This window comes from Lissotriton helveticus, chromosome 9 (genome assembly GCF_964261635.1).
Source record: "Lissotriton helveticus chromosome 9, aLisHel1.1, whole genome shotgun sequence".
NCBI lineage: Eukaryota > Metazoa > Chordata > Amphibia > Caudata > Salamandridae > Lissotriton > Lissotriton helveticus.
The window spans coordinates 275,527,867-275,541,115 of NC_136070.1; the positions used below are offsets into that span (position 1 = coordinate 275,527,867).

General features: G+C 48.9%; 1 protein-coding gene across 2 annotated transcripts in view; it reads right to left on the bottom strand.

The window, feature by feature from the left end:
• ALKBH1 (alkB homolog 1, histone H2A dioxygenase) overlaps window positions 1-13,249 on the bottom strand; it is a 53,112-nt gene that overhangs the window by 13,153 nt on the left and 26,710 nt on the right. For both annotated transcript variants that reach the window (XM_078659974.1, XM_078659975.1), the window contains exon 5: window positions 4,370-4,563. In XM_078659974.1, coding sequence (XP_078516100.1) covers window positions 4,370-4,563 — 194 coding nt within the window. The remainder of the gene's footprint in view (window positions 1-4,369; window positions 4,564-13,249) is intronic.

A 13,249-nucleotide genomic window follows, 5' to 3' on the forward strand; every position in this document is an offset into this window, starting at 1 on the left:
GTGTTGGTGGGTGGGAGGGGGAGGGGTACTGGGGGTCGTGGGTAGATGAACATGTGCTTTATTAATTGCAGTAACATAACTAATCAATTGTAGCTTTTTCAAGGGAAACTTTTTGTTAAATGGCCAACAATTTTGCACTATGTTTTAGGTCTGTATTGTATATGTGTGTGTGTACATATAGGGTATTTCTACAGCACAAACCCAGCCATAAGGCAAGGAATCACTCTACGTGGTCAAAAACAAGCATAAGGTCAATGAGTAAAAGTAGAGGAAGCTGGGCTGTGGGTGGTTAAAGCATTGTGATGCAGTGTTCTTTAAAGAGGTATGGCTTTATATCAACTGCTAAAGCATGTTGTGACTTGGTTTCTTGGAGAGGCTTACTGGGTGGTTATTGGGGGTCGGAAGGGAAGTGTCTTGAACTCTATATTTAAACCTCATCTGTGTCAGCCATGTCTGATGGCAGGACTACAAGAGTCTATGATTGTGTTGACAGTCGAATGATCAGTGGGTGGAGGGGCTTAATATTTCAGCACCAACTAGCCCAACTGGTATGGGTAGTAATAGCGACAGAAACCTGCACACACTCTTCACTGAGCCACTCCATCATGATTCCTGAAAAAGGGAATTGACAAGAAAATAGAGGGAAACAAATATGCGAATCAGAGAGCGAGGTAGGTCTAGGTTAACTCATACCTCTGGAAGACAGGAGTCTTAAGTTCACAGGCACCATGTACATAACTTATTAAAGAACTTTCTGATAACTTCAAGCACATAAAATGGCTCTACAGGTTCTGTTCCTTATCTCTTAGCAATCAGTAATCAACTATCCAATCACAGCTATTAAAAAAGAGAGAATCATGCGTCACTTTGAAGGAGCTCAGCAATTAAGAATTCTCCAGTGTTTGTCTCCAGCTGTACAGACTTAAATGTTATATCTGTCCTTCTCTTATGTAATTCATTGTAAAACCATTAAATAAGAAACAACAATCGTTAAGCTTCAAATGTCTGCAGACTTGTTGATCAAAGGCTAATGTTCAGTTTGGCGAATCAATTTTAATTCTTTTGACTTAAGTGAAGACAGTTTGAATGGAAAGAGACTGTGAGCCACTTGAGCAGCTTTGCATAGTCATAGGAAGGTAGGCGGAGCCCTGTGCCTAAGGTTAGAAAGACCTGGAAGCAGTTGAGTAAAGAAACTTGAGTGGGCCCTCCAGCAAATGTTATAGAGGGCGGGCCCCCACACTCCAGACCCAGTCAGAAGCTATACAGCCAGGGGCACGTGCACAAAGAACAATTGATGGACTGAATGCTGAACAAAGTCAAACATTCATCCCCCTACAGTGATATGAGCCAAAATCCATCGTTCTTTTGCTCGCCATGCCATTCCAGTTTGGACCCAGCCAAATCCAAATCAGTCTGTCCCTGCTCCTTATGGGAACAGTCCAGCCCAAACTGCCAAGCCTGGTCCTCCCCGGACCGAAAACAAGCATCCTAGGACCGGTTTAGGGGTACCACCCCAAATCAGGCAGGATAGCTCAACACCAGTGGCATGGCGAACATGGGACCCACGTCCACGCATACCCTTCCCACTTAGGGCAACAAATGCAAAACAAGCATTTGCAATGCAATAGGTCTCGCATTAGGAAAGTTTGAGCCATTGGTATTGTGAATTACATTTTTTTTATTTATGTGTTGGTTGTGAAAATAGCTATAGTAATAGCTTTGTCATTTACAATGCCAATAGTTTTAACTTTCACAAATGTGACACCTATAGCATTTGTAATGCAATATGTGTTGTATTTTCACGAAAATCCAAGAACAGAAGTGAAATATTAACATTTTTTTGTGACATTTATAAGACAGACGTTATTGTTGTTCGAGTACTTTACGCTGGTGTTTGGATTCCTGTAAATCCCCAGTGTTGCAGGGTGCTTAAGAATTTTGTGATCACAGTGGTCAAGGTCAGGTACTCACGCTGGTCTATAAGGAAAACATTTACTAGAAACACAAGATATGAAGACAGTCCCAGACTAACACGTTTTCACAAAAACAAACACATAACAGAAATAGGTCAACACTTAATTGTTCTTATTAAAACCGTTTAAGTAAAGTGTTTACGTACACACAACTCACACAGAACTGCAATAGTAATGCCCTAGTTTATCAGGTGGCATTCAATTGAAAGCAGTACATGAAATAGCAAGATGATTTGCAGCCTCTGCTTTTAGAGAAAGACACAAAGAAGATGAGAGAAACAATACTGAACAATACTGCAGCTGTGTAGCCATTCAACATAAAGGGTTAGGGGTGATCTTAAACTGTTAGATAAAACAGAACTATTAGTTCCAATAATACTAACAAGTATGTAGAAGGGCCTGGAAGCTTTCAAGACAGAGTTTTTAACTAATACTTGGCACGAAGAAAAGATTTATGTGCCATCTTTGGCTAAAATACTCAAATTAATTACCCAAAGGGGCAAAGCACCAAAAGTGTAAAGTCCGCGCTATATAAAAATGCATAAATACATCAATAAATAAATACCGCCTTCGGGTAAAGTCCGCGCTATATAAAAATGCATAAATATATGAATAAATAAATACCGCCTTCGGGTAAAGTCCGCGCTATATAAAAATGCATAAATACATAAATAAATAAATACCGCCTTCGGGTAAAGTCTGCGCTATATAAAAATGCATAATTAAATAAATAAATAAATACCGCAAAACATCCTCGTTACTCTGCCGGCCTGCGACCAGGAAGTCAGGCAGGCCGGCGCGACAACAGGAAACAGGAAGTAGGAGGGCGGGAGCCTACCCCGCCTCCCACGGAAGAGCCGCGATTGGAGCCGTGTTTGGAGCACCGGAGCAGGCAGGAGCCTACCCCGCGCCCCGGTGCCGAAGGAGGGAAGAAGAGTCCTGCTGCCAGGCCTTGCAGCTGAGGAGAGGAAGCCGGTGAGTGCGTTGCTGAGCTGCGGGCAGGGGGGGGGCGGCCTGTGTATGTGTGTGTGTGTGTGTGTGTGTGTGTGTGTGTGTGTGTGTGTGTGTGTGCGTGCGTGCGTGTGTGTGTGTGTATGTGTCTTGGAGTGCGTGTGTGTGACTGTGTGGGAGGGGGTGTGTGAGCGAGTGTCTGTCTGCGATGTGTACGGCGCGGGACGCGAAGTGCGCGTTCGCGCACACGAATCCAGCTAGAAAAGCTCGCACACCCTACGGTCCGTCCTTCCCCCCAGAGTGATCGCTATTGGTCTCCAGCTGGATGCATCCTTACGGATGCATTTCCAGCGAGACCCAAAGAACAATTGATGGGTGGAATGTAGAACGCAGGAGGGGGCCACCTGGACCTTGAGGGTCCCCGCACTGCTGGGCCTATTGTTACGCCACTGGTCAAACGTATGTGTGACGGGGCGGGCGGCCAGGTAGGGACTCCCCCCTTGGACTGGTGGTCCGCTGCCCCCCTCTCACCTTCCACGTTCTCCCCACAGCTTCCACCGGATGCCTGGACCGAGGAACCGGAGTCCGGATTGCCGGACGATTACACAACGTTCGGCTCCTTTAAGGAAACGTCTTCGAGGGACGAGACCCCGCCCCTTACAAGCGTCGTGACGTCAAAAGGAGGAAGTAGCGGAACGACGACGGACGGCGATTCCCTGGTAGCGGTGGTGAACGAGGAGGACTGAAGGCAGTATAGAGAGACCCGAGAGATCGAGGACGACAAGCCAGGAGGCCCGCGGTTGGACGCTTCGCCCCGCCACGCACCCACGGGAGGGGCGTGGCTTCAAGAGGTACGGGGCCGGGTCACGGGGTGGATTGGGAGGTGGAGGCAGCCCCCGTTGTAAATAGTGTACAGTCCTAGTTGTTAAAGACTGCCTGAGCACGAGCACTTCTCGCACTCCCGTTTTTGACCCGAGCACTTCACACTAGTGGTTTTTCCCTCACCCCTGGCCCTTTCTACGGTATCTTGTGTGGCTCTGAAGGCTGACCCGAGTTTCCTTTATATTTTGGGTACCGGAGAGAAGCGGGAGCTGAGAGACCACCCATCCAGGACACAGATCACATGGTTCCCGACTACGCTGGAGGACGCTCTTGTGGTTTTGAACCGGACATCCCTTTTTGAGAGACTGAGTCCCAGTCCCGATGAAAAAGACCTATATCCCAATAAAACCATCGTTGAAACCCCTATTGAAGGCACCTGTCTTTCTGTTCACCCAGACTCCCTTAGCTAGTACAGAGCCAGTGGTCGAGGCCCCCCCCCCCCTCCCGGTGTACCCGGGACAGTATGCTTACCACACGATCTCACCTCCTATTTCAGCCCCTCCCCCATTGCTTCTCCATCTCATTCTAGTAGCTCTGAGCCTCATGCACCATAATCTGCATACCTGAAGGACAGTAGAGGACGGGAATGATCCAACTCTGACTCATCCACATGAATTCCCAGCGAAGAGTCCAGGTGATAGTAGTTTAGGATGCCAGCCTCAGCCTCGAATTGAGGGAACCCGCATGCTGCAGCAACTTGTCTGGACAGGAAGGCAAGGTCAGTGGGGAAAGCAGTATGGTGGTCAGGAGAATATTTCTGCAAGGTAAGGAGATGGCTTAAACTCTGAGCACATGCATGCAGACCAGAAACCAATAGGTATATTGAATATGCTACTTACCAGTATGCATCTGTTCTTGGCATGTAGGGCTGCTAACATTCATATCTTAGCATTAGATCGCCGCCTAGTGTTGGGCTCGGATGATTGCACATTGTTGTCCTGGAAGAGTCTTCGAAGTATCCTGAGATAGGTGGCTCCTCCCCTGGACTACAGTGCGCATGGGCATCGGCTCCATCCCCAGATTGTTTTTCGCCATTGTGGCAGAAGATGGAGTGAAAGTGTAAAGGATGTCCATGCTAATGAATAAATACAATAGTATATCTGCAGCTGCGACAGGCACCGGGGAGGAGGGCGGGCGATATGAATGTTAGCAGCCCTACATGCCAAGAACAGATGCATACTGGTAAGTAGCATATTCAGTTCGAGGCATGTGGGCTGCTAAATTCATATCTTAGCATAGAATACATAGCAGTCCCTCCATCAGCGGCGGTTGCCCGTGCCAGCTGCAGAAACCTGAAAAAGTGTTTTGAGAACAGCCTGTCCTACAGCAGCTTGCTGTTTGGAATGCACATCAACACAGTAGTGTTTTGTGAAGGTGTGTGGTGTGACCCACGTGGCTGCTCTGCAAATGTCCTCCAAAGGAATGTTTCCCAGGAAAGCCATGGATGCCCCCAGTTTGCGCGTGGAGTGCGCCCTGGGGGGTATTGTTAATGTGCGCTTCGCTTTCTGATAACATATCTGGATGCACTTAACAATCCACCTGGCTATCCCTGCCTTGGAGATTGGGTTGCCTTTGTGTTGTGGTGCGAAGGCAACAAAGAGTTGCTTTGTCTTTCGAAAGTGTTGTGTCCTGTCTATGTAGTACATCAACGCCCTTCGTACATCTAAGGTATGGAGCATCCTTTCCGCCACCGTTTGCGGGTTTTGAAAGAATGCTGGTAAGTCAATGGTCTGATTTAGATGAAACTGTGACACCACCTTAGGAAGGAATTTAGGGTTAGTGCGTAGCACTACCCTATTCGGGTGAATCTGAATGAATGGCTCTTGTATTGTGAGCGCTTGCAGCTCACTGACACGCCTCAGAGACGTAATAGCTATAAGAAAAGCCACCTTCCACGTAAGGAATTGGAGCTCACACGAGTGTAGTGGCTCAAATGGTGGTCCCATCAGTCTGGTGAGAACGACGTTGAGGTTCCACACCGGAGCTGGTGGCGTCCTTGGGGGAATGACTCTCTTCAGACCTTCAAGGAAGGCTTTAATGGCGGGCACTCTGAAGACAGAGAGGTGCTGCCTGTTTTGAAGATAAGCCGCTATGGCTGATAGATGTATCCTAATGGAAGTGTACGCCAGATTGCACTTGTAGAGATGTAGCAGATAGCAGATGATGTTGGGGATAGATGCATCTAGTGGGTTGATGTCATTGGACGTACAGTAGATGACAAAACGCTTCCATTTAGCAGCATAGCATGCTCTAGTAGTTGGTTTCCTCGCCTCCTTGATGATACTCATGCATTCCGGAGGCAGGTTAAGGTATCCAAACTCTAGGACTTCAGGAGCCAGATCGCCAGGTTGAGCTGTCGAGGATCTGGATGCTGAATGTCTCCATGGTTCTGCGTCAAAAGACTGGGCGTGAGGCGCAGTCTTTGATGCGGCACCACTGAGAGTTCGAGGAACGTGGTGTACCAAGCCTGGCGTGCCCACGTTGGAGCAACCAGGATGAGAGTCATGGAGTGCTGCCTTAGCTTTCTTGCGACCAGCGGTATTAGAGGGGCTGGCGGAAAAGCGTACGCAAATTTGCCTGACCAGTTCATCCATATCGCATTCCCCTGCGACTGTGGGTGAGGGAACCTGGCGGCAAAGAGTCGGCATTTTGCGTTCTCCTTTGTGGCAAACAGGTCTATCTCCGGATGACCCCACTGCTGGAAGTACGGGTGGAGAACAGAAGGGTGTATCTCCCACTCGTGCATTTGATGGCTGTATCTGCTGAGCAGATCCGCCATCTGATTGTCCTTTCCTGGGAGGTGTTCTGCCATGAGGAAAATGTTCCTCTGAATGGCCCACTTCCACATGCTCTGAGCCAGATGAGACAGCTGTGGCGAGTGGGTGCCTCCCTGCTTTTGAATGTAGTACATTGCGGTCATGTTGTCCGTCCGGACTAGCACGACCTTGTTGCTCAGATGTACAATGAAGGACTTGAGCGCCATGAAGATTGCCATCAGTTCCAGATAGTTGATGTGCATCTTTTGTTGCTGCGTCGTCCATAGTCCCTGCACTGTGTAAGTGAGCACATGAGCTCCCCATCCCTGGAGAGACGCGTCCGTTGTCAGGATAATCTGCGGCACAGGCTCTTGGAACAGTCGGCCTTGCAAAGGTTGTGTGGAGTCCACCAATGCAGAGAGTCGTATGCCCGACTGGTAACCAACACTAGGTCTGTCAATTGCCCACGAGCCTGTGTCCACTGATTCGCTAAGCACTCCTGGAGCGGGCGCATATGCAACCGTGCGTGAGGGACTATGAAGATGCAGGAGGCCATCATGCCTATCAACTGCATGAACACTCTCGCTGGCAGGGAGTGTCGTGGTCTGAATCGTTGGATCAGCGACTGAATGCTGTCGATTCTGACTTGGTTTGGCTGAGCCATGGCTGTCAGGGTGTTGATCGTAGCACCCAGGAACTGCCGGACATGTGCCGGCTGAAGATGCGATTTTGGGTAGTTCAGGGAGAAACCCAGATCGTGAAGCTGGCGAATTGTAGTCGACATGTCTGCAGCGCACTGTTGCTCCGACTTGGCTTGTACGAGCCAGTCGTCTAGGTAGGGGTAGACATGGATATTCTGCCTCCTGAGGTGCGCCGCCACTGTCGCTAGACACTTGGTGAACACCCTCGGGGCTGTTGTGACTCCGAAGGGTAGGACCTTGAACTGGTAGTGCCTGCCTTGAATAGTGAACCTGAGGTATTTCCTGTGTGACGGGTGTAGTGGAATATGGAAATAAGCATCCTTGAGATCTAAGGTTGCTAAGAAGTCTCCCTGGTTTAGCAAGGGAAGAATCTGCTGCAGTGTAAGCATGTGGAAATGTTCCGAAAGTATGTACAGGTTGAGGGGACGTAGATCGAGAATGGGCCTGAGAGAACCGTCCTTCTTTGGAATAAGGAAGTACAGGGAATATACCCCTGTGCCTTCCTCCCCCACCGGCACGAGCTCGATTGCGCCTTTTTGCAGCATCGCCACTACTTCCTGCTGCAATAAGTGCAAGTGCTCTGCGGACATAGGCCTTTGCCTTGGTGGGATGTTGGGTGGAGTGGATTTCAACTCTAGGCAATAACCATACTGAACTAGTTGTCGCACCCACCTGTCTGTGGTGATGTGTCTCCAGACGGGCAGGAACTGCTGCAGTCTCCCCCCGACAGGTGTTAGGTGGTCGGGGGGCAGTGACAGAGAGTCACTGTTTGCCTGGAGTAGAGGTGCGGGAGCTGTTGTTTCCTCTGCCGCGACCTCTGTTGCTGTTATTCCTGTAACCTCCCTTGTTCTGTTTAGTGAACGAGGATTGCGCCCCACTTTTGGAGAACTGGGATTGTTGGCCCATCTGTCCTCTGGTGACGCCACGTGCACCTGAGCGACGAAAATTGCTGCCACGAAACTGTTGGGACTGTAGGGCCCCCATAGACTTAGCAGTTTCTGTGTCTTTCTTTATTTTCTCTAGGGTGGTGTCAACATCCGGACCAAACAGACTATCAGGATTGACTGGCTGATTAAGAATTGTAGTCTGAATATCCTGCTTAAACCCTGAGATGCGGAGCCACGCTTGTCTTCTCAGCATAACGCTAGTGTTGATAGCCCTAGCAGCTGTGTCCGCAGCGTCAAGTGCACACTTGATGGCTGCGTTTGATATTAGCTTTCCTTCCTCAATAAGCATTTTTGTGCCTTCTTGGAACTGTGGGGGCAGGTGTTGTATAACCTGTTCTAGGGTGTCGTAGTGCGCCCTATCGTAACGCGCCAGGAGCGCCTGTGTATTGGCGATGCGCCAAAAGTTCGCTGCCTGCGCAGCCACTCTTTTGCCCCCTGCCTCTAGCACTTTGGACTCCTTATCCGGGGGAGGAGCTTCACCCGTCGTCTGTGAGTTGGCACGTTTCCTGGCATTGGCAACCACAAGAGAGTCCAGTGGCAGTTGTCCCCGGATGTAGGCGGGGTCCGCAGGAGCAGGCCTGTACTTCTTTTCAATGCGAGGGTTGACCACTCTCGCCCTCGTAGGCTCCTTAAAAATGTCCCCAGCATGTTTGAGGACACCTTTCAGCATAGGAAGTGTTTTTACTGTCCTTTCAGATATTGCAAATGTGTCGAAAAGGAAGTCTTCCTCAACCGGGTCGGCATGCATGTCCACATCATGATTGGCCGCCGCCCTTTCAATTAGTGCATGAAATCCTGCTGAGTCCTCAGTCGGGGATGCACGTGCATTAAAGGTCTGCGGGTCTTGGCCCACACCTTGGGTGGTCTGGTCACCAGTGTCATCGTATGAATCCGGTTGTACATCAGGTTCATCGATAGGGAAATTGTACTGCTCATCCTCATCATACCCCTCACCCACAGAGTGTTCTGGGGAGGGAGTGGGGCTCCGTCTTGGATGAGGCTGGATCGGTTCCGTGAGGCCCGAGGCGTCAAGGGGCACCCTCTTTTTCTTCAGTGGGATGATGTAGGAGTCCACCGGCTCAGAAGTGATCTTCCTTTTATAGAGTGTCAGCTTGCCGGTGGCAGCATCGATGACACGCTCTGAATCTTCTTCCGAATCGAGTACACGACGTGGAAGAGGGTCAGCCAGCGAGGAACCCTGTTTCGGAGCCGATTTCGTCGAAAACGCTCTCGGCGCCTCCTTAGGTGGCAAGAGAAAGAGGAGTTTTCCAGAAGGCTTTGCCGGAGTGTCCTTTTGCGGCTGCGGTGATGGTTTTGGAGCCGAAGGAGCAAAGGCTTTCTCCCTGATCCACTGCAGTGACTCCGCAATGGGGGACGGTACACTGTCAGTAGGTTTCGACGCCGACAAGGATGCATGGAGCGGTTCCTCGGATCCGACTTCTTCGTGGGCCTTGTGCGGTTTGGGCGCGGAAACCGTCTTCGGCACCTCCGATACTTGAGGCCGGGGCGCAGACTTCTTGTGCGTAGCCTCTTTGGAGCCGACCTTGGCGGGCTTAGACGGCGCCGTAGCCGCTGATCCGTGCCGACCGTCTTTCTTGGAGGCCCCTTCCTCGGGCGTCGGTTTCGATTTTGGAGCATCGGAATCGACAGACTTCCTCGGCTTCTGCGGACCGGAGGTCGACGGAGCCGATGGGGCGACGGGCACCGATTTCTTCACCGGCACGGCAGCCATCTTAGGGACACTCGAGTCCTTAGGTTTCAGTTTCGATTTCGGGTCGGCCATTTTAGGTGTCGACGACCCCGATGGTTTCAGTTTCGGTTTCGAAACAGCGTGCCCAGCAAGTGAGTCCGTAGCCGGGCCTGAAGGCGGGGCTGTGGCTTGCGGCAACGGGTCCTGGGTAAGGCCGACAGGCGATCCCGTGTCCCGGTCGGTATCTTCGTAACCTTCAGGGCAGAGCTCGTCCCCCGAGCTGTCTGCCGCGGCCCCATAAATCTCATCGTCGTCTCCTACCTCTTCGACGAATTCGAGGACCTGACCCGCGACTCCGTCGTCGTCTCCCGGATCCGCCTCGACCTCCGTCTGTGATGGGGAGATTTGTAGATGGTGACCCTGGACCTCTTCTTCCTGGTCGCCGAAGATGTTCTCCGGATCCGGGGCCGCTTGCCTAGCTTCCAAGCGCACCGCGCGCCGAAGCTTGAGAGTTTTCTTGGAGCGGAACTGTGCACAGGCCTTGCACTTGCCGTCGTCGTGGTCCGGCGAAAGGCACTTGTTACACACGGGGTGTAGATCGATGTGTGGGTACTTGGACCCACAGAGCGGGCAGTACTTAAACGGGCTCCGCTCCATGTCCGTAAAGGCTTGCAGTCGTGTCGCGATGAGAAGGCCTCAAAGTTCAGAGAGCGAAGAAAACTCCGCTTTTTCCGGCTCCAAGAGACGGAAGACTCGAGACCGTGCGCAGACAATACCGACGCAAGAAAATCGAGGCCTTTTGGCCGCTAAAAGGTAGTTTTACTTGGTTCCGACAGTAAGACGTCGAGACCACATCCGAACCCAATGGCGGAAAAAAACAATCTGGGGATGGAGCCGATGCCCATGCGCACTGTAGTCCAGGGGAGGAGCCACCTATCTCAGGATACTTCGAAGACTCTTCCAGGACAACAATGTGCAATCATCCGAGCCCAACACTAGGCGGCGATCTAATGCTAAGATATGAATTTAGCAGCCCACATGCCTCGAACATCATGTTTAACAGATTTCTTTTACCTAGCGAACTTCAGACCATGATTCATCAGTGTTATTGTGTTAATACATGTAATCAATGCATTTTCACGTGGAATACTGGAGACCTTCTGCTGCATCATGCTTTTGCTATTAAATTATGTAGATACTTATTGCCGCCCCTCTTCTCCACTGTTTAGTCTTGTAATGTCCTCATGTGATAACCATAAACTCCGTCACAAGCTGTGGCAGGTGAGAATTGGCAAGTCAAGGGGTCAGGGTAAGGCTCAAAAGAAACCCAACATTGTGTTTCATGTACCAGGGGATGAAAGAGGATATGAAAATAAGCAACATAGCTGAAAACTGCCTGGAAATGACAAGGAGTAGATAAATGGCAAATCTGAAACTAAAGACCAGTATGCGTCTGAGAAATATAATGTGCGACCAGTACTACCTGCATGTTAATGGCTAAGGTCAGAGCACCTCTACAGAAGAGACCTGCTCACACTCTTTTTAGAGGTTACCTAGAGCAGTGCAACTTATATGGACTAATTGCGTAGTCGCCCAGCTATAGTTTAAGACCATGAGATGCTCGGATTATGTGCAAATGTCTGCAGCATGTGCATTAGTAGTGAGCGATTCTCTATAGCTAGTCAAAAAAATTCTAAAGAAGCTAACCCCTACCAATGTCCTGTATATTGCCGAAACATCATGCTATGTGTGCCATATCAGTGGAAAAGGAAAGAAATAGATTAGCAGGAGGCGGAAGAGGTAAGGGGAAAATAGAAAGGGTAGGCACAAAAGGAAGTAAGGAAGAGAGATACAAAAGAAAGGAGTCATTTGAGAATTGTAAAAAGTGAAGGGGGAAATAATGAAAGTAATAATTACAGGGTTGAAAAAAGATGGACAATAGAAGTTTGAAGGGGAGTTTGAGTAAAAAAGGCAGTGTTGAAAGGGGGCAAATGGGATAAAGCAACAGTGTGAAAAAAGAGGGAATAAGAAGAGGAGTGAAGAAAGCAAATAATAGAGATAATATAGTAGGAAGTGGGGATAAAAAGACAGCATTCAGGAATAGATTAATGGTTCACAGATGGGACAAAAGGGAAAACAAAAAAGAAGGTGCTGAATGCTTGTAAAAATGAAGGAAAGTGGAATCAAAATATATTAAAATAGAATAGGGTGGGATAAGTGAATGCATAAAAGGGTGGGATGAAAGGGAAGGGTGGGATGAAAGAAGGAATAATAGACAAAAAACGTGTTAAATTCAGAGTTACAAATAATTTAGCGTTGACGCATGCAGCTGACAATCTATTGGGCTACACGCTGCTAATTAGTAAAGTTTCATAGTTTATTACAAATAGTGCCCAGACAACTGGATAATCTATTGTGTATTGTATATACCTTCAGTACAAGGTGTTACACTTCCTGGGATACACTTTGGTCTGTGGGGAACCTCGTAGTATGATCAATCGATACTAGATGCTCATTGATTTGTCCATTCACAAACACAAAATTACAGGCTGAAATTGTCAATATTGTGTTAGGGCAGAGGTCTTCAAACTTTTGTCGGTCGACCCCCCCCCCCCCCCCCCCCCCCCCCATCTAAACCTTTTTACACGTTGAGCCCCCCACCGCCACCACCACCTGACAAAAAAGTTCTGGAAGCTGGTACTCTGCATCATTGATGGCCATTCCCTCCTGCAGAGCCCAGGTCGTTAAGGGCAAATAATATAAATAAAGAAAGAGTGTTTAGTAAACTGAAGTTTTTGTAGTGCACATGCTTATTCTAAAGTTCAAATGAAAAGTCTCCAAGAAAAAAATGAACACAAAAAATTACATTGCTGCTTTATTTTTCACATAAAACACAAAATTTAGGAAAGATTAGCAAAACAACTCCCAAAACACAGGTGTGGGAGTGCATGTTTTTCTCCACAATATTTGTTATATTAGGCTTGTGGATTCAGCTCTAGGGATTGTAACATGTTAAACAAGCACCAGCGACTTTAATCAAGGTCAAATTTATTTTCCGTAGGTAACTAGTAAGGAATATGCTACTTACCAGTATGCATCTGTTCTTGGCATGTAGGGCTGCTGACATTTATATCTATGCATAGATCGCCGCCTAGTGTTGGGTCCGGATGATTGCACATTGTTGTCCTGGAAGAGTCTTCGAAGTATCACGAGATAGGTGGCTCCTCCCCTGGACTACAGTGCGCATGGGCATCCCCTCCATGCACAGATTGTTTTTCGCCATTGTGGCAGAGATGGAGTATGATACAGTAAGTAATGACCATGCCTGAGAATAAAACTGAGTGCTACA